Consider the following 26,628-nt stretch of genomic DNA (forward strand, 5'->3'; position numbering starts at 1 on the left):
GCAGAAACAACTGCCTTTCACTACAAAGGCCCCTGTGTGAATAGTCACTCTTCCAGATGAGGGTTTGGTGGATCCCAGCTCTCTTTTTAGGAGCAAATAACCTCTTCTTTTTTCTTCTTTCTAGGTTTGTGGTTACCCCCTGGCTGGGCTTCATGGAGAAATCTTCTCTGATTTCTAATCTAAATCCCAGAGCAGCCCCCATCTTTCAGTGGACAGAATGAGAGGCCTTCTGTAACGAGGCATAACTGGCCAACATGGGGAAATTGATCAGGATGGGAGTGCAGGAGAGACGGTTACTCTGGCCAAAGCGGCTTCATTGGAGGCGCCTCCTCTTCCTATTGGGAATGCTGATCATGGGTTCCACCTACCAGTACCTGAGGAGCCCCCGGGGGCTCCCCTCACTGTGGGCAGCAGTCTCTTCCCAACACCCTGTAAAACTAGCCAGCCGGGACCTTTCCAACAATGAGATGATGATGGTGAGCAGTGACCCTCCAAAATCTAGCCCTGAGATGGAGGTTGAGACATGGGCACCCCAAGCCACAGTAGGCAGAGATGGAACAACACCTGGTGTAACAATGGAGAACACCCCCAGTATACCTAGAAGAATAGCCAACGTCATTCCAGCAACACCCAAGAGCAGCGACAGCCCAGCAGCAGCCCGCAAAGAAAAAGTGAAGGAAGACACCCCAGCCACACCCAGTGGAGCACTGAATCACTACCCTCCAACTTCAGGCAGACCAGTGGTAAATAATTATACCCCAGCAACACGCAGGGGAGAAGTGAAGAGCTACCGCCCAACTCAAACCAGGGGAAAGGTGAGGAAATACACCCCATCCCCACTTGGTAGGATGGTGAACAGTTACGCCCCATCCACATTCATGACAATGACCAGGAGCCATGGGATCACCCCCAGAGCAACAGTGAAAGACAGTGAAATTATGACAACCAACAAAATACTGGAGACCAACCCTTCCAAGAGAGTATTGGGGGAAACCACCCCAACTCCTCTCAAGGGAGTAACTGATAACGGCCTACCCTTCCTGATAAATGACTTAGAAACTGACATCTTGACTTCTCCAAGGAATGTGGCAGAAGAGAAGACCCTAACTACCACCAGAAGAGTGGACAATAATAGCTCAACCAACCACCGGGGGTTAGTGGGAAAAAACAGCCTGACAACACCCCAAGGAACAGTCCTGGAGCACACCGCAGCCACCTCTGAGGGGCAGGTGGCAGTAAGCATCACGACAGAAACCAAAGCCTCTACTGCTGCGTGGAAGGCTAGGAATCCCTCGTCCAGAACCAGTGCACCGACCGTTGGAATATCCTCAGCCACCTTCTGGGGGCTGGTGAAGAACCCTTCACCAGCACCCACCACTCCAGCAACTCCCAGGGTCAGGGCAAGTCCGACCACTCAGGTCCATCACTGTGTGGTTGTGGAGCCAGTCCCAGTCTCGTCCACTGTCCCCTCCCCCAGTCTGACAACAGCTGGGATGCCAGAGACTCCCAGTCCCTCAGTACTGCCTTCTGGGCAGCCAGACCTCCACCCCAAGGCAGAGTACCCCCGAGACCTGTTCAGTGTGAAGGAGCGGAGGCAGGGCTGGGTGGTCCTGCACATCTTTGGCATGCTGTATGTGTTTGTAGCCTTGGCCATCGTTTGTGACGAGTACTTTGTCCCAGCCCTGGGTGTCATCACAGACAAGCTGCAGATCTCTGAGGATGTGGCAGGTGCTACCTTCATGGCTGCTGGAGGCTCTGCCCCCGAGCTCTTCACCTCCCTCATCGGCATCTTCATCTCCCATAGCAATGTGGGCATCGGCACCATAGTGGGCTCTGCGGTGTTCAACATCCTCTTTGTCATTGGCACTTGTGCCCTCTTCTCCCGGGAGATCCTCAACCTCACCTGGTGGCCCTTGTTCCGTGACATCACCTTCTACATCCTTGACCTAATGATGCTCATCCTCTTCTTCCTGGATAGCCTCATTGTCTGGTGGGAGAGCCTGCTGCTTCTGCTGGCCTATGCCCTCTATGTGTTCACCATGAAGTGGAACAAACAGCTTGAGCTCTGGGTGAAGAAGCAGCTCAGCAGGAGGCCAGTGGCCAAGGTCATGGCCCTAGGGGACCTTAGCAAGGTAAGAACAGGTTGGCTCAGGCTTCTCTGCCCCCTTTTGGGCAAAAGGGGTGGGGGAAAGCCAGGGGCTGAAGAATGGAAAGTGCTAGGTCAGACCTCAAGAGATGAGTGAGTGTTCTGGTTCCCTTGCAATGCATTCAATATTTATAGAGTCCTGTTCTCTGCCAGGCACTATGCTGGGGCTTTTTCAGGAGTGAACTTGGGTCAGCCCTTAATCGTCCTATAAAATAGTTATTATTAGGATCCCCCGTTGGCAAGGGAAGAAACTGAGGCCTAATGAAGTTAAACCACTTGTTCAAGGTCACACAGCAAATAGATGGTGGGGCCAGGATGAACCCGGGTTGTTCTGATTGGGTCTTCAGAAATGACATTTGAGCTGGGCTTTGGAGAATGTCCAAGGAGATATCAGGCAGGGAAAAATGATAAAATGGGCATGGTGTGTAGGGTTTATCTAGCACCCTCACTTTCATTTAATCCTGTTTATTCACATTCCAGGCCTGGAGGGGCTGGTAGTTTGGTTAGGATCTGAGAAGGAGGAGGCTTTTTGAGTTTTGTTTTGTTTTTAAAATATTGAAGATGGGAGCTCCACTCATCCACTGACAAGCCAGCCGTGAGTGCAGAGCCCTTTCTCTGTGCTGACTGGAGACTGAGAGCTCCAACTCTGGGGCATTCTTCTGACCCCATAGTTCCTTTCCAAGAATTTCTCTGCCCCTGTGAGGGACCTTCCTGCTAAATTCATTGCATGATTCAATAATCTGGATAGTGAAATTTAATTGGGAAAGTGATCTCTAAAAATTCATCCCCAAGTATTTTGTTCCTTGAGACTCCAAAGTGAGGGTTCCCTAGGGAACGCAGACCCCCATTTCTCTCATGCTCCTAAAGGGTGAGTTTGGGCAAAAGTTGGTTCATAGCCTGCCTGTTTCAGATCTCAGGCCACTAGTGTGAGCAGAATTTTGCATGCAAAGAGTGGAAGGATTTAGCTGCTTAATCCAGTGCAGTTTTGATGAGTGGGCAGGATGGAGACCAAACTCAGCAACGTGTCTCAGAGATATGTGATACAAGGAGATGAAATGTACTTCCTTTAGGACTTCTGAGGTATGTGTGGTGTTCAGAGCATAGAATTGAGAGTCAGGAAACCTGGGTTCTAATCCAGTTCTGCCTCTAACTATGTGACCTTGGACAGGTCCTTTCCCATCTCTGGCGGAAATGACAGAGTCCAACTAATCATGCAAATGTTCTGTGTAGTGGTAACATTCATTGATAATGTCTTGTGTCTAAATGAGTCCGTTCTGTCAAGCCCAGCACAGCTGTTGTTTCTCTGATCTGGTCAGCCGACTTCCAATTAGTACATTTTTGCAGATGGCCCAAAAAGGAGAAATATCCTGCCCAGGGTTGGACAGCTAGAAGGTATCCTCACTGGAATGGGAACCCAGTATCCTAACTCCCCATTTGGTACTATTTCCCTCCAGATGACTGCTCTTAAGAAGCCAGAGGCTTAAAAAAGAAAGGGAGGCTCAGAGCATTACCTCATTTAATATGAGGAAACAGGGTCCTCCCTCCTCATGAAGTTCTCAGGGCAGGCTTTGCTGAGGGTGGCCATGAAGTCTGGTACTATTCTCTGAGAAAGTATCTAATGCCTTGGTATACATTAGGCCAGCAGTTTTCAAAATTGGGACTTACCTGGTGGGCCAGTGGTTAAGACTTCACCTTCCGATGTAGGGGGTGCAGGTTTGATTCCTGGTCGGGGAGCTAAGATCCCACATGCCTCATGGCCAAAAGGCCAAAATGCAAAACAGAGGCAATATTGTACCAAATTCAATAAAGACTTTAAAAATGGTCCACATCAAAATGCCTCTTGACTTGCCTCCCAGTCCTTCATAGTAATTCTGTTTTATTTAAACTCTGCAAATTCTCAATTTTCATTTTTGTCAGAACTAGACCATCAAAGCAAAGCTTGCCAAGCAAGTAAAGCATAATCATGATTTCAAAAGAGAATTTGTAACTTACTTAAAACATTCTTCAAGGCCTTTAGTAGCAGTTCTTTGCCAACCAGTGAGAGCAGTGCTGATTACAACTGTTCTTATCTATTTATTGAAACAGATCCAGTATGAATTTTTTTTTTTTTTTTTTTTTTTTTTTGCGGTACGCGGGCCTCTCACTGCTGTGGCCTCTCCCATGGCAGAGCACAGGCTCCGGACGTGCAGGCTCAGCGACCATGGCTCACGGGCCCAGCCGCTCCGTGGCATGTGGGATCTTCCTGGACCGGGGCATGAACCTGTGTCCCCTGCATCGGCAGGCAGACTCTTAACCACTGCGCCACCAGGGAAGCCCCAGTATGAATTTTATTAACAGCATTATTAAAAAAAAAAAAAACAGGTTGAAATACTGGCTGTCCTTGAAAGTAAATTTATATTTATTTAAAATTGAAAACCTATAGTTAGGACTTTGCAGCACTAACAACTACCTTCTAAAAATTAGTCCAGATAATTAAAGTGTAGCTATTTTGAAGTGATTTTTAAAAACATCTGGATTTGGAGTTTCACCCCAGGTTTCTTAAAGCCAGAGAGAGCGGTAACTGCCTTTGCTTATATCATTCTGTCTGTGTTTGGCTGCCCCAAGACCTGTGATCTTGTTAGAGGGAGGTAAATTATCCTGTACTTCAGTGACAGACTGAGGCAAGCCATTCTGTTTGAATTCTTGAAGCAGTTCTCTGAAAATCCAGTCTTTGATCTAGTAAACTGTGTTGGTATTCATTTTTGTGATTTATGCAAGAATGTGTACTCACCTCTGCAAATTATCTTACTTTAACTATGAAACTTTATGAAAATGAACATGCCTTGCTCACTCACTCATGCTGACCTATCAGTTCACACCTCTTCCCTGACTAACGGGTTCCTTCTTTGAGCTTCTCCTTGAGAAGGCAGGGGGTCAGGGAAACTGGGCTTATTCAGTCAGCCACACACCCAAAGGTGAGGAAGTAAGAGAGAAGTGCGGAAAGGCCAGAGCGAGTGGTAGGGAGTCAAGGAGGAGGGTTGGGGAGAAATCAAAGCCACAAGTGCTCAGGAAGTTTAAGCAGGGGGAAGACAATTAGAGGGCAGTGGGAGCCAGCTCCTTCTTGGAGGGAAACAGGAACGGGAAAGACACTTGGGCCTCCGCCTTCCTCTGTTGGCAGCCTGGGGTGAGGTGTGGCCACAGTGTTAGGGTCATCATTGCCACTAAATGGGGGAAATAATCTTTATATCTCCCAAAGTGCTGAGCCCAACGTCTCATCCCTAAAGCAGAAGCTCCACAAGTATTTGGTGGTTTCCTCAGGGAACTCTTAACAGGTCAGGGTCTCCAGTTTATAGAGAAAAAGGAGTAGGGGAGGGAATCCATACTTGTGGAGGGCCTTTGACATACGTACATTATCTCGACAATTTCTCATAAAACCCCTGCAGGAAGGGAGTTCCCTGGTTGCCCAGTGGTTAGGATTCTGGACTTTCACTGCTGTGGCCCAGGTTCAAGCCCTCATCGAGGAACTGAGATCCCCCAAGCCCTGCAGCGTGGCCAAAAAAGAAAAAGAAAAAACAACCCTGCAAGAATAAATTGTTATTGCCATTTTGCAGATGAGGAGACTCTGAGGCTCGGAGAGGATAATTAACTCTGCCAAAGTTACGCAGCTAGTTGGTGGTTCTTATCACCAGTTTATGAATCCATTTATCTGGGTCTTAACCCAGTATCCATGGCTAACTATCCCTGTTATCCTGGGCAAGTCAGTGCTACTCCACAAACCTATATTATTAAGCACTTAAATGAAAAGCAGTGTGGGAAGTAAAACGATCATGTCCCTTCCAGTAGAAGGGACAGACATAGACAAAAGTAACTGATAAAAGGAACACTGTGCAAAGTGCTACAAAGTCACTTTGCTTTTCTTCGAGGTCTCACGCTGCTCATCTGTAAAGCGAATGGGATGGACTAGTGTAGGGGTTGGCAGACTTTTACTGTAAAGGGCCAGACAGTAAATATTTTAGGCTCTGTAGGCCATATAGTCTCTATCCAACTACTCAACTCTGTTGTTAGCTTGACAGCAGCCACAGACAAGTAAACGAATAGGAATACCCCTGTGGTGTTTTACTAAGCAACATAATCGCAGGTGTTCTCCTACCTGAACAATTTGGAGATGTAAGATCAGCAGAGAATGATTCATTTTCTTATCAGATATTCACCCAACTGATTATCTGTGGAGTTTCTCAGCTGGAGGACCTTTCACTTTACTTTTTATTCTGCTCTGGTAATCTAGAACCAGGATAAAGTTTTTTTTGTGAATGATTCTAATCAGAAATTACTTAAGAGTATTTTCAGAAAAAATAAATGTATCATTGAACATAGACACATAGTAACTATTTTAGAGTCTTTCTTTTCACACTGGCTGGAAAAAAAAAATTCAAAGCTAAAAATATTTCAGACAACATTGTCAAACTGACATGTGTTGGTTTGAGGATGCCTTTTATGAACCCAATGAAGAAATGGTAAATATTTTTTTGAGATATATTAATTAATTTATTTTTAATTTACTTATTTAATTTATTTATTTTTGGCTGCATTGGGTCTTCGTTGCTGCGTGCGGGCTTTCTCTAGTTGTGGCTAGCGGGAGCTACTCTTCGTTGCTGTGCGCGGGCTTCTCATTGTGGTGGCTTCTCTAGGCACAGGCTCTAGGCACGTGGGCTTCAGTAGTTGTGGCTCATGGGCTCTAGAGCGCAGGCTCAGTAGTTGTGGTGCACGGGCTTAGTTGTTCTGCAGCATGTGGGATCTTCCCAGACCGGGGCTTGAACCCATGTTCCCTGCATTGGCAGGTGGATTCTTAACCACTGTGCCGCCAGGGAAGCCCAGAAATGGTAAGTGTTTGCATAGTTATCGACACAGTCTAACTTAGCTTGCTCTGAAACTTTTTTACCTGGTTTTAAAGCTCTCGGTGTTATTTGTTCTGGCCCCAAATGATAAATATTTGACCTTCCTTGACCATGCATAGTTGCAGAAAGCCAAAGTTGAGGCTCTAGCCTGGCCAAAAAGCCTTATTTGTATTTGAAGGATGATGGGACCTTCTTTATAGAGAGAGCTACAAGCTTAGCTAGAAATAACTGGCCATCTGCATGAGATGCTGATTGGCAAGACAGCCCTGTGGGGCACCAGTGGTGAAAAGGGATGCAAGGTGGGGAATGAGACTGGTCCGGGCTCCTTTGGAAACCCCATATCCACATTCAGCCCCCAGGAATACTTCAGAATGTGAAACTCCAGGAGGAAGTCTGCCACTCTTTCTTAAGTGCATTGCAGGCTGTTTTCTTCTTGGCAGGGTTTTTTTCTTAAACCAACCAGCAGAAACCCCAAGCAGACAAACCTGGTGCCTCCTTAGGAACCAGTCATCCCTTTCCTGTCAGGGTTAACATTTACTCCAGTGACCTGTACTGCTAGACAACCAGCTGTCTGCTGTGGAGACAGGGGTGCTGGACAGGAAGCAGCCACCAGGTCCCTTCCTGCCTCTGTGGGCCTGACCTTACTAGCCTGCAGGGAATCCACTTTGCTCCCAAAGAACTCATCCTAGCTAGGCTGAGGGGTTCCCTCCTTTAATTTTTTTTTTTTTTTTTGCCGTACCACGCAGCTTGTGGGATCTTAGTTCCCTGACCAGGGATCAAACCGGGCCCTCGGCAGTGAGAGTGTGGAGTCCAGGGAATTACCTAACTTCTTAAATAATAGTCAGCTTCCCTCCAGTTGTCAGGAAAATATGGTAAGAATCAAATTCTCAGTGTAAAGGCTTCTTTTCTTCATAAAATTTTCTTAAGCTTTCAGCATTCATCTGCTTGTGGGTGCTAGCAGATGACAAAATGAATGCATAAGAAACAAACAAATATTAACAGAAAAACTCAAACATCTGGTCATGCCTGGCAGAATAGCGTGTTGTTTCCATGGATGTGTGTATGCTTCTAAGAGATTTTACGTATTCTGTTACTCATACAACAGAGTAGTCTTTTTTCCTAGTGTATGTGATGAGATTAAATATGAAATTAGATATTCATGGTGTTCTACAAATAACAGCATGATTTCTAGGTGCTCTGCTACCTGAATAAATTGGAAATATAAAACTAACAGAAAATGTTTTAGTGTGGGGGAGTGGGCATATGGATGATAAACAAGTAAAATAACATATTTCTGAGTATGAAAAGTGCTGTGAAGGAAATAGTGTATGTGATGCAGAGTGACTGTAGGTAGTGGGCCCCCTTTAGCGAGGAAGAGCAGGGGAGTCCTCCTGGAGGAGGAGAAGTTCAAGTAGACAGTCCAAGTAGAGTTCCATGAGAATTCTTCTGGAATTCTTCCCCATGCTCCATAGGGGAAGAAGAGGAAACAGCATTTGCAAAGGCTCAGAGCAGGGAAAGACCTTGGTGCACTAGAAGAAAGAACTGGAGGCCAGTATAGTGAGTAAGGGGAGAGTGGTACAGGATAACACTAGAGACGGGGATGAGAGCTGCTTCATCAGGGCCTTGTGGATTAGATACGGAGTTTGGATTTTATTTGAAGTTCAATGGGAAATGATGTAATGAGGAGTCATAGTTAAAAGGTCACTCCCTAACTGCTATGTACAAAATGAATGGTAGGTGTGCAAGGGTGGAAGTAGGGAGTCCAGTTAGGAGGCTGTTGTGGGCATCCAGCGTGTGTGTGTGTGTGTTTGTATCTTTGAGAGATATTTTGAAGACAGAATCGTCTGGATTTGGTGATGGTGTGGATGTGGAGGGTGAGTGGAAGTCAAGGTTTTTCGCTTGAGCAGCAGGGTGGATGGTGGCGCCACCTAGTGAGAAAAGGAAGACTACAGGAAGAACAGGTTTAGGAAGACTCAAAAGTTCCCGCTCTGGAATGGTGAGTTTGAGTGTTTATGTCACCTCCAAGTGGATATGTCTATGAGACAGTTGCACAAATGGGCTTAAAGCTTATGAACAAGGTCAGGGCTGGAAATAGAGATTTGTGAATCGCCAACAAATGTATGGTTATTAAAATCAAGGACCAGCTGATGCTACTTTGAAAGAGAGAGAGAGATTAGGATTAAGCCCCAAAGAACTCTGATGTTCATTCATTTGGCAAACATTTATGGAATCTCTTTGTATGAAACCTGTGTAGGGTCTGGGGATACAGTGAGAAATAAGGCAGCACTCAAGGGGCTCAACCTAGCAGAGGAGCAGGAGTTGATCCAGGTTTTGTGGGGTCTGACACTCTTTAAGAAAAGGAGTATAAAACTATTGCTACAAAATTAATTATGAGGCCTCAGAAAGTGTCTGTTAGGGGAGAGATGGGCCCTGAAGTTTAAGCTTCATCAGCTCTGTGGTAAATCCCCCTTAGTGGGGAAGACAGAAAAATAAAAGTAATATTTACCATATCATGTGTAATGATATAGGTAAGTGCTGAGGGATTTAGCACTGCCGAGAGTGGACATCTCAACAAAAGTCAGGGAAGGCTTCCTAAGGGAGGTGATTCTTAGCTGAATCTTGAAGGACAAGCAGGGGTTGGCTGACTGAAGAAGGGATAGGAGTCTCCTAGGCCATGTATAAAGGCCAGGGGAATGAGAGAGGGTGATGAGACTATAGCTGCACTGTCCAGTATGGGAGCCACTAGCTACATGTAGCTACTGAGCTCTTGAAATGGGGCTAGTCTGAATTGAGATGTGCTGTAAGTATGAAATATACATTGGGTATATTAGTATGAGAAAAAAGGTAAAATAGCTCATTGATATTTTTATATTAATTACATGTTGAATTATAATTCTGATATATTGGGTTAAATAAAGTACATTATTAAAATTAATTTCACCTGTTTCTTTTACTGTTTAAAAATGTGGCTACTAAAAAAATTAAAATTACATGTGTGGCTTGCGTTCTATTGCTATTGGACAGCACTGAACTGGAGGTAAGAAGGAGGGTGGAATATGCTCAGCTAAGGAGTGTGGACTCCCTCCTGAGGACACTGAGCCCCCAGGGTGCAGGGGAGGGACATGATGTGCTTTGCTCAGAAAATCACTCTGGCTAAAGAGTGAATGAGGAACCAGAAGAGGAGCAGTCCAGGGGTCAGGAGGCTGTTGCAGCATTGTAGGCAGAATAGAGACATGAGGCCGAATTTGAGGACTTTCAGGAACTAGATCTGACAGTTGGTTGTAGATGAGCTGTGAGGAAGTGAGGAGGAATTTGGGCAGACTTTTGGGTTTCCAGCCTAGACAGGTGAGTGGATCAGGGTGCTAGACTGTGTTCAATGAAGGTAGGACTCAACCAGGCATTCAGTAAATATTTGTTGAATGAATGTTTCAAAAAACACACAGACCAGAATGTGCAGTTCAGGAACTGTGTCATGGGTGGTCTAGAAAGGGAGAGGTCAATGATTAACTGCTACATCAGTGGGAGATAGGAATTGGAGGTCAGGAGGACAAGCCCCCGAAGGGTCGCCTTGTTCACCAGCACAGGTTCCCGTGAACGGCTGGCTGCAAGGGATACTGTTGCTCATCCTCATCAAGATGCATCACAGGTGTTGGGGGTTTGGCTGGCATGAAGACATCTTCTTTGGTTTCCTTAGCCCTCTGGTTAATTTTCATGAGGAGAGGGAGAAGGTGGGGATGATGGGGCTGAAGAAAAAGGAGGATGATTGGTGTAGTGTGAGAGGTGGATATGGGAATGTGTTTGTAATAAGGGCATACTCTGAAAGCACCTGCTTGCTGGTACCGCTACCCATATATGGACCCATCAGTCACACTCAAATGTAGACAAACATTTATATCCATTTACCTGAAATGTCAATAATATGAAACAGAGCCACTAGGAAATATAAATTTGACTTCATTTCCTTATTTACGCTTGGGAAAAAAAATGTGATTTAGTAAAAACAACAAAAAGAATCCTCTGAATAGAGATTAGGAGGTCGGGGGTTCTTTCACTATTGTTGTGAGTGTGGGCAAGTCACAGAATCTTTTCTGCATCTCAGTTTTGTCATCTGCCAAAATAGCAATAATAATACTAGCCTTGTCTGTTTCATAGAATTAATAATATGGAATGAGAAAATGCATGTGAAGGGCTTCAGAAAGTTAGAAGCGCATACTGAGGGTAGAAGATGTTGATATGTGCAATGAACAGTGAACCCGTAGAGAAGTATTTTGACTTAAATAAATCTGAATGGAAGAGAAATCATTAGGCATGTGCTTCGTGGGGCAAAAGTCAGTCTCTCCTGCCCTTTTGTGGACAGAACCAGCCATCCCGAAGGGTAGCCTGGCCTTTCGTATTTCTAAGAACTCATTGGGTGAGAGTTGGATGTGATAAATAGTGAGGTGGCTGGGCCAGTGGGGTTTGGTGCTGTAGCCTCCAATATCCCAGAATTGTGAAAGAGGGGATTTGTTCAGAAAATCCACAGTGCCCCCTTCATATTCAGATTGGTTATTTCTGCTTTGGTTCATTCATTTGTATGTTCGTCCATTTGTTCATTCATTCAACAATGTGTATCCAAGCATTCAAACCTCTCCCATCCTTCAAAGATTATCCAAACTTCACCTACTTTCAGAAGGCTTCCGTGTCCATCCCAGCACAGCACCTTAATCTGTGCCTCTCATTTCTTCAGGCACATTCTGCTTTGTCATGTGTTCATGTTATCATTGGTCTCAATTCCTTTCTGTAAGTAGAATCCATGCCCTAAACATCTTTGTATCCCTACAGCACTAGCGCAGTGCCCGGTAAACAGCAGGTACTCAGAAATTAAGAACTGAATGAGTGAACAAATTGGGCGGATGGATGGGTGGGTGGCCCTGAATCAGGCAGTATTCTCTGTATTTTCTGATCAGGCAGAGATGGGAGTGTAGCAAGTCCAGTTCTACTTCTGGCCGTGGAGGTTGGTGAGGTGGGCGAGGCAGTGGAAGGTGAAGACAATTACTGGGGGCAGCCATTGGTGACTCTGCTGCCTGAAGATGGCGCTAGAGGTCACTTGGCGTATCTACTCGTTGAGCTCTCCTTAACCGAGCATCTGCTGTGTACAAGACACTATGCCACAGGTTAGGGGAACAGAGATAACTATATCGTAGTTCAAAAAGACATGAAGTCTAGCTGGGTAGACAACTAATATGTGTGAACAACGATGGTTTCTTTAGAAGTTCGGATGGTGTTACGAGATAGTAAATGCAAAGTGGCAAGCTAGTGGTTCAGAGAGTAAATACTGTGGGCGTAATGATTCTTCATCTCGGGTCTTCTAGGTCTGTCCCCTTCCCCAGCTGGCTGCCCTACAGCTTCCCCAGGACACTAGCAAGCACTTATTCGATTATAGAGCCAGATTTTTGGTATCACAAAATGTGTCCACTGTTGTTATACAGCTTTTGAGGAGAGAGGTATTGTCGAGAGCTGGAGTGAGGGCTGGGGTGGGGGTGAAAGGGGCCATTTGGGAAAGCTTTATGTAAGAATTCACCCTGATTTTTCTGAAAAATTGTTAGGCATAGAGGAATGGAGAAGGCATTTTAGGCAGAGGGCAAAGGCATGAACAAGGGACTAGGAATTGGAATTGGTTAGGTATATGCAGGAGACTGTTCATTCATTCATTCATTCAACCAATGTTTTCTGAACCCTTGCTAAGTGCCAAGCAGTGTTCTCATGCTTTACATACAAGCATGTGTCATGGATGAAATAGTCTGCCTTCAAGATGCTAGTGGGACAGTCAATTTACTTGGGTTTGCCAACATACAAATAACATACAAATAGATTGGGGAAAGTGCTATGAAGGAAAAGGAGTCAATAAGAGAGAATTAGCTGGGCACCTTAGCTTCCCAGAGGAAGGTGACATGTAAGTGGAGACCTGAAACGTGGGGAGTGGAGGAAAGAGGGTTCCAAACAGAGGAGGAGGGACCGTGTGTTGAGGGTTTCGAGGTGGGTAAAGAGGATGGTGCATTTGAGAGACTGAAAGACAGCTGTAGCTGGTGTTACTGGACCTCAGTGAGTGGACACATTTGACTGGGAATACTGCATGCAGGCTGAAGCCAGACTGTGGAAGGCCAGGCTGGGGGTGGTGGACATGTTAAAACATTTTCTGAGGCCAGATTATCTCTGCGTGTGTTTCTGTGTTCCCACATGAGGGCTGCCTGGATAGAGAGGGAAGTAGGGAGGAAGGGTGAGGGTCTCTCTGAACATCTTGTGATTCCTGTCCATATTTGCAGCTGGGCGGTGGGACAGTTGTGGTGGATGAGCAACAGGATAACAAGAAGCTGAAGGTGGGTGCTGTGTGGAGTCTGCCCAGTGGGGATACTGCAGGGTTTCAGAGGACAACCACAGACCCAGGGCGCTGTGGCCCTGATTCTGGGGATACTGGGCTGGGCTCAGACCTGGGAAGCTCCTGGGAACGCTGCCAGGGTGAGCCAGGGAAGGAGCCAGAGGGACTGTCACCTCCAGGTGGCCTTGGAGGAGGTGCTAGCTTGGGAGCTAAGTCCAGAATGTCACTGCTCACTGCCTGTGTGAGCTTGGTCCTCAGATTCTGCATCGGTAGAATGACTGGGCTAGATGAACTCAAGTCCCATTTTGTAGACCCAACACTCTGATTGATCTAAAAGCCTAATTACCTGCGGCTTTGGAATGCCCCAGAACTAAGAGAAACATACGAGGGGTGGGGCCGGGGGATCTGAGATTTCTGAAAAACTGTGTCTTAGCTGTCTTTGCCCTGTGGGCATTTGGGAAGAAGTGGGGACCTTAGAGAGAAGAGGCCAGGGTCTGCATGAAACCTCCCCCATCCTATGAAAATCTGTAGGCCTGTTGTGAAGTATTGTGTTACCATAGCCACTAGATGGCAGAAGAGTTCAGATCCAGAGGGTTGGTTGGTAGGGAGGGAGGGACCAAGCAAGCAGTTTGTCTGACTTTGGATGTTCCCTTGTTAAGTCAGATGATGTTTCTATGTGTGTCGCTATCGTAATTAAAAAAAAAAAAATTCAGCTAAGTTTAAAAATCAAATCAGCTTTATTCAACAATTCATGAATTGGCCAGCATCCCATCTAGCAAATAGAAAGGAGTTCCAGGTTGTTTCAGGCAAGGTCACCTTCCTTTGGGGGGCAGCAGGGGTCTGTCGGGTAGATTACCTCACTAGTGTGCTAACCAGTTAATTCCAAACTGACTGGTTAAGAGTCTGTTCTCGGGAGGGGCTGAAACTGCAGTTAGGTATTTTATGTTTCTGTTTGGTGATGTGGGCAGAGTACAAGTGACTCCATTTTGGACCTGTTGTCTCTTTTTTAGCACTTTGAATGAATGTGTGTCACATCCGTGTGTCTGCCCATACAGATGTGTGTATGTGTGTGCCCGTGAAGGTCTCTTGAGCATGTGGGTAGAAAAGAAAGGGCTGGAATCAGAAGACCTGGGTGCTAGTCTTGACTCCTTCATTTACGACCTTGGATAAGCTACCCGCCTTGTTGAGTTTTCATTTCTTTTTCTGTAGGTGGGGATCAAAGCCTTGCTTATGTCTGGGGGTGGGGCAGAGACAAAGCACCATGATGCTCTTTGTGGACTGTAAGGGGCTGTGCCCATGCACCGTGGGGCTGTCTGTGAGGTGTATGGGTGAGAGTGTTTCTTTGAGGATGTACTCGCAGGGATGGACAAACCCTCGGTAATGTGGTGTCTTTAATACACGTTGTCTGCTCCCTGTCAAAGAGCTTGGGGAATGACTTGGTATGTAGAATTAGCCAGTCATGGAAGAGTTGAGGGGAGGCTGAGAAAGAAAGCACTGTAACTGTCCTGTTGAGGTGAAGGAAGACGGGGTGCCAGGATAAGGCTCCTGTGCTTCTGGCCTGATCTTTATAGGAGGGAGGAGGGTTAGTGAGGCCCCCGTGCGGCTCCTCCCCCGGCTCGGGCAGAGGCCCACTGAGGCCTGTGCCGCTCTCTCCTGCTTAGCTCGCGTCCATGCTGACCCAAGGGAGCAGCTTGGCCTCTCTGCACAACAGCACCATCCGCAGCACCATCTACCAGCTCATTTTCCGCAGCCTGGACACTCTGGGGGAAGGTAAGCAAGGTCTGCCCAGACCTGCGTGGTCTCCCTGTCCACTCCTTCCCTCCTGCAGCTGAACAAGAACTGGGACTTGCAAAACTGAGAGGCAGCAGGTGGAGTGAGGGTGGGAGTGGGAAGAGAGTTAGCAGAAGAGAGAGGGTGGTAGAGGCAGGCAGTCTGGGAAGACCCACCAGGAGAGGGCCCGGAGGAGCTAAGGTCCTTAGGTATCCACATCCCACTACCTCCCTGTCTCCGTGTCCCTCCTGTAAAATGAAAGGGTTCATCTGCCGTGAGTGAGGCCATGAGTGTCATGTGCCGTGCACTGGTCTATGTTGGGGCCGCCCTCCGTGACTTTCCTGCAGAGCCCACCCCCATGAGTCAGCCCCAGTGTCCCACAGAGTCTCCAGCAAGATAGTGTGGCCAGGGCTGCTTCTGGGGGCATCACCTGTGGGGCCCCACAGCTGGAAGCTCTGGATGGTGCCTCCCTTTGCTCTGTATTCAGCTCCAGAGTCCTAGGAAGCCTGCTGACCCCTCCCCAAGCCAGGTATCCCAAAGGACACCCTGGGGGCCACCAGGACCACTTCTGGGAGTGGTGAGGGTCCAAAGTGTAGTGGGAGCTGATGCCCAAGTTGACAAATGATGGAGGCAGCTGAGATCCTCACCACCCACTTTACGGAGACCTGCCTTCTTCCCCGCTTCCCCAGAGAGCTACCTCCAACAGGATTCGCAGGCCCCTAAAGGGCATCCTCAGGTACGCTTCTCTTCTCCTTGGGCACCTCTGTCTCTGGGACACTGCTGCAGAACTGGAGCGCCAGCATGAGGCCCATCAAGGAAAGGTTGGCCTTTGGGCGGAAGCCAGGGAGTTGGAGTGCAGCTGGGCAGGAGGCTGAGGACTGAGCCGAATATGACACCAGAGACTGATCCATGAGCCCCAGGGACAAATTTTAGGGACCTCAGAATTTCTCAGGCCCTGAAGCATCTTCTTCACATATGATACTGGGTTGTTGGTTGTTTAAAACAAGCATATGGTCAAAGACGAGGTGATCAAACCTTCCCTAGAAAATCCTCACGAGGAGCTTCCGCAGATATTGGGAGAGGCCACCCCCCTGTCAGCTCCAGAAAAACAGTACCCCTGGGGTTTCAAGAGTGGAGTCTGCAGCACTGGACAGCCGTGGGTGATCAGTGCTGGGGGCGTATCTGGCCTGGGCACAGTGAAGGAAGCTGTATCCCTGGGTTAGGCCTGGCCCTCCTCGTGGAATCACTGACTCAGCAAAGTCTTAAAGATAAAGACCTTCTCCTAGATGGGACTGCAGGGCCCCCTGCCTGGGCCACTTCCATGAGCAGCAGCCATCTGCTGGCTTGTCCTAACAGGATTATGTGATGTCCAGGCCATGTCCAGGCCAGGCTGAGGTCAGAGGAGATTGATACTAAGGAGATGATCCGGCCGCGCTGAGAGTTGAGAGGCCATGTGAGGAAACAAGCGCTGGGGGAGCCAGTGGCAATTATCCCCAGGAAGACAAGCACGCTTGGTACCCTGTGTGGGTGTGCGATGGGTATGGAATGGCCCTCCCAGGGAATGATTGCTTATGTGCCTGGGATGCAGTCCCGCTCAGAGAAGCTGGCCCTGATCCTGCACCCTGAGATTCCATCCAGGAAGGGCTGGGATCAGGCAGGGCTGGGATGAAGGCCTTTGTTCCCAACACTTTGCAGATACATGTTTGTGTTTCCGTATGCTCTTTCCAGATGGCTATCCAGATGTTTCCACCCTTTCCAAGCAATGAACTCTCTCCACAGAGCTGATCCATGGTCTGAACTCTTACCCTGGGTAGGGGCTTTACCTCTCCAGAATCCCATGCTTCTTCTGGTGATTTCACTCACACATGTGCGTGTGTATATGAGAGAGACAAAGAAAGAGACAGAGATAGAAACAAACAGAGAGAGGCCCTTCAGCGGACCTGCTTTCCTCGGTGGCATGGGAAATGAGAGGTTAGGGCGTGTGATGAGGAAGGAGAAGGAAAGAGGGGAACTTGGTTTTCTTGCCAGCTCCTCCAGCCAACAGTCAGCAGGTATTCTCAGCACCAGGACTGGAACCAGGGGAGCCCTTCAAAAAGCTATGCGTTGTTCAACAGAAGACTGCAGTGCTTGATCAGTGCCAAGGGGGCACTGGAGCAGTCTGCATGAGGTAGGCAGTGGAGTGCCCACCACCTGACATCTCAGTTCTGATGGGACCCGCTGAGCAGGCCCACCAGGACACTTCGAGGGACCACACTTGCCAGAGTGATGGCTCTGCAGGATGGAGCCTGTTGCCAGAGGCAGCTGCAGCTCAACCAGCCTGATTGTTTAGGAGACAGGTTGAGAGAAGGAAACTCCAGACCTGCTTTTGTGTCCTGCCCATCCTGGACCCAGGCAGAGTTTGATTCCCAAACCTTCACAGTTTGTCTGTATTATGGACTAGGGGATCTTCAGGGTCCCTTCTAACTCAAACCCTCTGGAATGCTGGGCCTCAGCAGTGCAGAGTTGCTTCCTGGGTAGAACAACTGCTCTCAACTACTATCGTCAACTCATCATTGTTGTCATAGCTAAAACTTATGTAGTATTTTCTAGGTGCCAGGCACTGGCTTAAGCACATTCATATATAAATTCATTTATTCCTTCAACAACTCTGTAAGATTTTTTTTTTTTTGGGGGGCTGCATTGGGGCTTCCTTGCTACGCGTGGGCTTTCTCTAGTTGCGGTGAGCGGGGGCTACTCTTCATTGTGGTGCGCGGGCTTCTCATTGCGGTGGCTTCTCTTGTTGCGGAGCACGGGCTCTAGGCATGTGGGCTTCAGTAGTTGCCGCACACGGGCTCGGTAGTTGTGGCTCACGGGTTCTAGAGCGCAGCCTCAGTAGTTGTGGCACATGGGCTTAGTTGCTCCGCGGCATGTGGGATCTTCCCGGACCAGGGCTCAAACCCGTGTCCCCTGCATTGGCAGGCAGATTCTTAACCACTGTGCCACCAGGGAAGTCACTCCGTAAGATTTTGTAGGTGAAGAATCTGAGGTACAGAGGGTCACCCAGCTGGATCCAAAGCTAGCAAGTGGCAGAACTAGGATTCAAACCGAGGCATCTAGCTCCAGAATCCATGCTAACTTAGCAATATTTAATTGCAGCAGTTTAAGTATTTATTTATTTTGTCTCATGGACTCCCACATCAGTGCTCTATCATATTACTGCCTTTTTAGAGAGGGGACACTGAGGCGTAGAGAGGGTACACAGGCTTCCCAAGGTCACCCAGCACTCACAGGGCAGAGTCAGCCTGGAACCCAGAATAGACCCCATGGCTCCACTTTGCTCTTACCCTTACGGACTGCACAGCTGTGAGGAGGATGCTCGTGAGCTCCTGCACTTCAATCTCTGTGCCTCTCAGCTTGAAATTACACATGTACAGCACTTTGCTTGTTGCCTGGAACATAGTCATATTGAAAGAGAGTTGACTTCCCCATTTCTCTTTTCTGGAAATCAGGGCAGCACTATTCTGTGCATGATGCTCTGTGGACTGCCAGCAAGGCACAGAGTATATACAGGGATCTGGAAGGAGACTCTGCTTGGGCTGCAGGTGTCTGGAGTCCAAAGGAGAGTGGCAGGGAACTTGGTGAGCAGCTATTTCCCCTTTCCCACTGGAGAGGGGAGGCTCATGAACATGGCCACCAGTAGTTCCCCTGGAGCCATAGCAAAGCTTCTAGTAAATTCATAGAAATTAAGCTGCAAAGGACCTTACAGACAATCTAGTCCAAAGATGGCAAAAATATCTCTCTGCCATTATTTCTTCATTCCCTGCCCATTGCAGATATCATCAATGAATCATGGTACTCTCCTACCAAGCTTGGACCAGAATTCTCAATTCAGCACTCAAGCAGCCGGCACTTGAGTTCATAAAGGAAATAAATCCTATTTGTTGCCCCCAAATAAAGTAAACCATGTCATTTTTTCGGAAGTAGGCCTAGAGAGGGGAAGTGACTAGCCTAAGTGGCCAACCTAAGGTCATAGCCAGTTAGTGACAATGTAGGGAATTTAAGGCAGAAGTTTGGGAATTGGGCACCATGAACAAGCCTAGGAGGACCAGAGTCCAGATGTTGCAACTTCCAGGCCAGCCTCTTTTCACCTACTTCAGCTGCTCTGTCAGCTGACCAACCTAACTGAATGGTGTAGCAGGGATACTGTGGTCTTGGATAAGATGTGTTTCCTTTCTCATTCACAGCCCGGCCCTCCAAGGACAAGGAGGAGGAGAGCTTGAATCAGGAGGCCAAAGCCAAGCCTCAGGCCAAAGCAGAGAGCAAACCAGAAGGTGAGAGGATGGTGAGACCAGTGGGTTTTCTCCTGCCACCTTCCTCCCTCCTGTCAGCCAGGGACTGGGCGGCCTCCTGGTCTCTCTGAGCCAGTCAGCTGGAGTGATGAGCTGGTGCTCCCCTCCTCCCTGCTGCACTCTGGCCTCCTCCTTCCAGGGTGCTCCCCTCCTGGCGTGGCTGCAGGCCCGGGGGTGGCCCTGTACAGCTCCCTCCGCACTCTCCTCACATGGGGTAGGCGAGGCCTGGCAGGGGTTATTGAACTTCTATTTCTTTTTTGCTAAATCTTGTCCCAAATGAGATTCTATTGGACTCTATTTCTTCTTCCTGTCACTTCTACACAGTGCTGCTAGGGAATTGGTCTGAGACCAGTAACCCCAGTGAGGGAGGGCCATCGGGGGTCTGGTGATGAAAACATCCAGCATCTGTGTGGCAGCTGGGACATGGTAGTGAGACAGCTACTGCCCAGTGGGCTCTGCACAGCACACCAGGCCTGCCTGATCCACCCAGCAGCTTTGGAGGGAGGGAGGTAGAGCAGCAGTCATTGTTCCCATTCTATAGACAAGGAAACTGAGGCTCAGAGAGGTCAAGTGACTTGCCCAAAGATATATAGCCAAGAAGTGAGAAAGCCTGTACCTAAACCTAGACCTCCAGACTTTCCAGTTCTCCCTCTCCTGCAGTCCTATTCCAAGACTCCCTAGCTGCTGCCTTTGAAATCATCAGGCTCCTCTCATGCAGTTGGTAGGGGGAAGGGTCAGGCGCTGAGAGCTGGGGCTTTGCCCTCTCTTTGAAGCTGTTCACAGTATCCTTGGCTACATTGCCAGGATGGAAATGTCTGAATACAGGGAGAGCAAGGAGAGCCACTTCCCAGCTGTCCTCTCATCTGCAGACATCTCTGTGGACAGGACAGTAACAATTCACATCACATCATTTTCCTTTTCCTGTTAACAAGAAATTCCCCAAACCTTCTGTGACCCTGAAGTGGACAAGTCCAGTAGCCCTGTAACCACTCACACCAGTCTCTGCCAGCTGCCCTCAGAACCTGGCACACTCTTCTGACCTATCCCATGTTTATCCTTTAAAGAGGAGGAGCCAGCCAAGCTCCCTGAGGTCACGGTCACACCAGCCCCTGCTCCAGACGTCAAGGGAGATCAGGAGGAAGATCCTGGCAGTCAGGTAGGCACAAGCCTCTTCCCAGGTGGTGGAATTTGAGAGGCCCAGGGAAGGATTTGCCAATCAAAAATCAGTCCTTCCTGAAGATTGGAAATGCTATTTGAGGTTCATTCCTCTGGTGTAAGCATTGCCCTTTCTTTGAAGATCAAATACCTCATGGGGCCAGTTAATTCACTAATACCTTAGTATGAGTAAGATAATATGTATGAGAATGTGTTGCCAACCTATGTCCAATCAGCTGTGGCAGGGAGAGGTGGCGTGCTTTGACTCCAGTGTGGGAGAAGGGAGCTACCCGTCAGGGGCTATTAGCAGTGACAGTTTTCAGAGAAGAGGGTGCAGGCTGGGCAGACACTCCTGTACCTATCAATTTAAATGACTTGTTTCCTCCAAGAAGCCTTCTCTCCTGATGAGGGTGGGGAAGGGAGGGCAGAAATTATTTCAGACTCAAGTCTTCTCACTCTTCATTTCCAACTGAAAGCACAGGCCTCATGGATATTAATATTTGACTTCTTCACTGGGTGCTCTGAACCCTGGTTGCATATTAGAATAATTTGGGGAAGCTTTAAAAACTGCCCAGGGCCCATTTTCAACCAATTAAGTCAGGATATCTGGGTTGGGTCCTTGGGCATGAATGTTTTAAAATCCTCTAGGTGATTTTAATATGCAGCAGAGTTGAGAATCATTGGGCAGTGTTGGGGGTTGGCAGTGTCATGAAATTTGTTATGGATGATGTACTCTATGAGCACACAGCCCAGGTCATTTGCTCAAGGGATTGGACCAGCACATTGGTATAGGTCATTTAGGAGCCTAATCTGAGGACCCTCAGAATCAATGGCTTTCAGAGTGAGTGGAGTCAGTCCATGGTTCCCACACACCGGTCTATAGATGCATTTATTAGAAGCACTTGTGAGCATATTAAAAGAGATTCCTGGCTTCCAGTCCTAGAGATTATACTTCAGTTGGTTCGGGGGGCAAGGAAATCTGTATTTCTAATAAGCTCTCAGGCTACCAGGTTTGGGAACCAAAGATCTCATTCGGCCCTGGCATTTGCAGAGCAGGGTAGCTTGGTGGTTAAGAGGCCAAGAGTTGGACTGTCCATATTCCAATCCCAGCTTCATCACTTACAAACTGTGTGGACCATAAGCAAGTTATTTAACTACTCTGTACCCTAGTTTCTTCATCTGTCAGATGGATTTAGTTCTGCCTATATCATAAATTAATTGATTCATGAAACATACTAAGTGCTAGTTGTTATGATTATTATTATACCACTTAGCATGATGCCTGGCACATAAATACCCTCAGAAAATAGGTATCCTCCTCGTCATCATCATTTTACACATATAAGGTAATAGAGCAGTTGAGGAGTTTTAATGGACTCAGCAATGTGATGTAACCACCAAAAGATACCATGTCATTTTAGGCAACATTAATGGAAGCACAGTATCTAAAATAAGGGGGGTGATAACCCTGTTTGACTCTGTGAAGTGTTCTGTGTTGTTTTAGAAGCCTCCTCATGGGATATAAGCTAACTAGAATGAGTTCACCAAGAAGGACAGGAGGCTTTAGGCCATAGTATGGGGGAACCATAGAAGGATCTGGGAATCTTTAACCCAGGGAAGAGAGCTGTCTCATGGAAGAGTGTTATGTATGGCTCCCAAGAGTAAACCTATACACAGGAGGTAGAACTTTGGTATAAATATGACTTCAAACCAATCAGAGTTGTCAAGATGACAGAAACTGCTTTAGGTGGTGAGTTCTCCATCCCTAGAAATGATCAAATAAAGACCAGACCACCACTGGATAGGAATGTTGTGAAGGGAATTTTGCTGAATGATTGCACTAGTTTCTTCCTCATACTCAAGCTTTTAGATACATTCTGAGAACAACAAAAAATGTGGGGAAAAACTGTGGGGAGAAACAAGCAGGGCAGTTATTTCCCATTAATCTGTTGGCTTTGGATTGCAGGGAGATGTGGCTGAAGCTGAGAGCACAGGTGAAAGGACAGATAATGAGGTTAAAACTCCTGGTGAAGGTGAAAATGGAGAGCAAAGTGGAGGTGAAGCTCAACCAGAAGGTGAAGGTGAAGAAAAAGGAGAGAATGAAAGTGAAGGTGACATCCAGGCAGAAAGGAAAGGAGAGAATGAAAGTGAAGGTGACATCCAGGCAGAAAGGAAAGGAGATGATGAAGGTGAAGGTGAAATCCAAGCAGGAGAAGATGGTGAAATGAAAGGTGATGAAGGTGACCTCCAGGCAGAAAGGAAAGGAGATGATGAAGGTGAAGGTGAAATCCAAGCAGGAGAAGATGGTGAAATGAAAGGTGATGAAGGTGACCTCCAGGCAGAAAGGAAAGGAGATGATGAAGGTGAAGGTGAAATCCAAGCAGGAGAAGATGGTGAAATGAAAGGTGATGAAGGTGAAACTGGAGAGCAGGAATTGAACGCTGAAAATCAAGATGAAGCCAAAGAAGATGAGAAAGGTATAGATGGTGAAGAGGAAGGTGATGGAGGTGAGAGTGAAGACGAAGAGGAGGAGGAGGAGGAGCAGGAGGAGGAGCAGGAGGAGGAGCAGGAGGAGGAGGAGGAGGAGCAGGAGGAGGAGGAGGAGGAGCCTTTGTCCCTGGAATGGCCTGAGACCAGGCAGAAGCAAGCCATTTACCTCTTTCTTCTACCCATTGTGTTCCCACTGTGGCTGACGGTGCCCGACGTCCGGAGGCTGGTGAGTTTGCCCAGCTGTCCCCAAGCTATCTGTCCCCAGGGAGGCTGTGGGGTCTCTCGGCACTCCCCCTCAAGAGGACGGAAGGGACAGGACAAACCAGCTTGACAGGGCTCAACTACAGAGAGGATCTGGGATGGAATCTGCAGCTCTAGTGGGGACCATGCACCTAAGGGGACACACTGATGGGCTTGGGAGGCCTCAGAATGTGCTTGTTTCCATCGCTATAAGCAACGTGAACTAACCCCTCCTCGAATTCTCAGTTTTCTTGATTTTAATATGGGAATGATGCCACTGCACACCCTCCACATTGCACAGGGATATTGTGAAACCCCAGGGTGATAGGTGCTGTTTCTACCCAGTATTCCTGTTTATAAGGAAAGGTCTGACTAACATACTCCACCCAAAGGGGAACCATATTCTGTCTCTGGGTCCAGAGAGGGGTGGGGTGGGGAGAGGTTGCTGAAGCCAAACCAGGTACCTAGATTGGTCTGGTTCCAGGGCAAGCAGGTAGCTCTCTTCAGTTTGGCAACTGCTGAACCCCCTCCTGTGTGGACTCCCCTATGGGCCACCAACCCCATCTTTCTCAAGGTCCTCACTGGAGACAGAGATGGAAGCTCAAACTTCTCCACATCCTCTCCATGACTCCTCCAGCAGATCTCTTCACTGATACTGGGGCTCCCTCAGAAGGGCCAGAGACCTTTAGCCTCTGCAACTTATTTCTCTTCCTTTTCAAACAGGAGGCTAGGAAATTTTTTGTTATCACCTTCCTGGGATCCATCATGTGGATAGCCATGTTCTCATACCTCATGGTGTGGTGGGCTCACCAGGTGAGTGTGCGGCAGGAACTAAATCCTGCATTAGCAGGTCAAAAGGACTTTTTCCCTTCAGGGTGAATTTCTGGTACCCAGGGAATAGCGAGAACCAAGTGAATTTGTAGTTTATATATTGTAAAGGCTAAAAAGTAGACTTTATATTCCAGGGAATGTAGTGCTTTTCAGGTGTGGCTCTTCTGTCTTGTAGCGTGACAGAAGGCCCTTCACAACCTGATCTAGTTGACCATTCCTTCTTAGCATTATCCCCTGCTTCCTCTGTTCTGTATCCCACACTTCTCTCCACCTGGTGACATCGTACACACTCGTGAGAGCAAGCTCAGTGTCGCCTCCTTTCTGGCGTTTAATCAGTCTTCTGAGTGCTTAATGGCTTTGCTGTTCTACCTAGAATATTGCACTTAAGCACAGAGCTGTATTATTATTATTATTATTTTAAATATTTATTTATTTGGCTGTATGGGTCTTAGTTGCAGCACGCGGGATCTTTCGTTGAGGCACGCAGGCTCTCTAGTTGTGGCGCAGGGGCTTAGTTGCCCCGTGGCAAGTGGGATCTTAGGTCCCCGACCAGGGATTGAACCCACATCCCCTGCATTGGAAGGCGGATCCTTAACCACTGGACCAGCAGGGAAGTCCCTGTATTATTATTTACATGCTTTTCTCTTTCAAGCTGAGAGTAGGGTCAGTGTTGTACTGCTCATACTTCTACCTCCAGCCTCTAAAAAGTTCCTGGCACATACCAGGTGTCCGTGGTTCTGGAAATGGAAACTTGACACCAAGAAGCCTTTGGAGGAGCAGTTCTTTTGGGAAGGTAGAGGTGTTGTAGTTGGAATGACACTAAGTGGTATCATAGGTGGACTTTTACTCCAGTTTAGAAAAGAGCAGCATCATTCCCTGAAGCCTTGAGCAGGGGTCCTGTTCTTTCTCTCCATGGCCCATCTCCCCAGCTGTTAGTTCTGCTGTGACCCTACCTCACTCAGGCCAAGGGAACGTGAACTCTGTGGAAGGGTTGGTTTTGCACAAAGTAGTATGTGGTTGGTGCTTTGAAGAGCCTCAGATTTTTCACTTGGTTTCTCATTACTGTTACTATTTACCAGGTTGGTGAAACAATAGGGATTTCTGAAGAGATTATGGGCTTGACAATCCTAGCAGCAGGCACATCAATTCCTGACCTCATCACCAGTGTGATTGTCGCTCGGAAAGGCCTGGGAGACATGGCCGTGTCAAGCTCTGTGGGCAGTAACATATTTGATATCACCGTGGGGTGAGTGGCAAAGTTGCTTTCTAGGGCATGATATGTATGACTGGCAAACACTGTGTTGGCTCTGTCTGCTGGTTTTTTGCTCCATTCATTATACATGGAATAAAAGGGCATTTATGTTATTAGCTTCTGCCAGGCAACAAAGTATCCTCCCTTCATTCATCACAGCCAGATAGGATAACAGAACTAAAATGCTGCCTGAAATGTAACTGACTAGAATTTATAGATGAATTGAAAAATGAAGTCCATTAAATTCCATTACCAAATACAAACGCTCTGCTCACTGACCCCCAAGGTGGAGGAGGTGGGGTTGGAAGAAGCAGTGACTCAGTCTTACTTCCTGACATTCTTGCTTCTTTGCATTTGGATTCCTGCTGGCTCAGAGGTTCCAAAAGCATTTTGTATAAACAAACAAATGCTGCTTACTCCTGTATGGGTTTGCTTACCCCGCTCCTCCCAACCTCGTCAGAGCAGAGTGTCCGTGCTATTTTCATTTCCCCAATCATGTTCTGGATGTGGGTGGTGGCTTTGGTTTCCTTAATTTGTATATGTGTGTGCTTGCAGGGTGGGGCAGGTAAGAGGGCATAGGAGAGCCCTGATCACTAATGAATGTAAGGAAATGTTATCCTGAGCTAGGCCTTATTCTGATTTAGAGAGTCACACATCTACCAATTTAGGTTAGTCATACAGAAGTCATGAAGTGTGACGAAAACAAACTCAGAACCAGAAAACCTGTTTTAATCTTAGCCTCTCCCAGTTATCAGCTGTGAGTACTTGGGCACATAATTCCCTGAACCTTAGTTTTCTCACCTGTGAAATGAATGTTTTCTGCTCTGTTTCACAGGTTTGTGTAAAAATGAGTGCTTTGTAAATTGTAAAATACTGTTAAGTATATGGCATGATTATAAACATTAAGAATATTCACACTGTTTCTTCCATCTTGCAGCCTGCCCCTTCCTTGGATGCTTTTCTCTTTTATCAATGGATTACAGCCTGTTCCTGTCAGTAGCAATGGCTTGTTTTGTGCCATTGTTTTGCTTTTTCTCATGCTCCTGTTTGTGATCTCTTCAATTGCATTATGCAAATGGAGAATGAACAAGATCCTGGGCTTTACCATGTTCCTCCTGTACTTTGTATTCCTGATAATCAGTGTGATGTTAGAAGATCGAATCATATCCTGTCCTGTGTCTGTCTAA

The 26,628-nt window shown here is 47.4% G+C and overlaps 1 protein-coding gene across 3 annotated transcripts; it reads left to right on the top strand.

Annotated features, from left to right (window-relative positions):
• Positions 1-254: 254 nt before the first annotated feature.
• SLC24A1 (solute carrier family 24 member 1) lies at positions 255-26,628 on the top strand (the record flags this gene model as incomplete). 3 transcript variants are annotated; one of them, XM_082856130.1, is made up of 9 exons in its annotated part: positions 255-2,132; positions 13,323-13,376; positions 15,037-15,145; positions 19,369-19,455; positions 20,538-20,629; positions 22,595-23,344; positions 24,082-24,171; positions 25,269-25,435; positions 26,379-26,628. In XM_082856130.1, 9 exons carry the CDS (start codon positions 255-257, stop codon positions 26,626-26,628), a joined length of 3,477 nt encoding a protein of 1,158 aa, XP_082712256.1. The 3 variants fall into 3 exon arrangements, with proteins under 3 accessions (XP_082712256.1, XP_082712257.1, XP_082712258.1); XM_082856131.1 differs by lacking the exon at positions 13,323-13,376; XM_082856132.1 differs by lacking the exons at positions 13,323-13,376; positions 15,037-15,145; positions 19,369-19,455; positions 20,538-20,629.

The sequence above is a fragment of the Leucopleurus acutus genome, assembly GCF_964270905.1.
Source record: "Leucopleurus acutus genome assembly, chromosome: 1".
NCBI classification, from domain to species: Eukaryota; Metazoa; Chordata; class Mammalia; order Artiodactyla; family Delphinidae; genus Leucopleurus; species Leucopleurus acutus.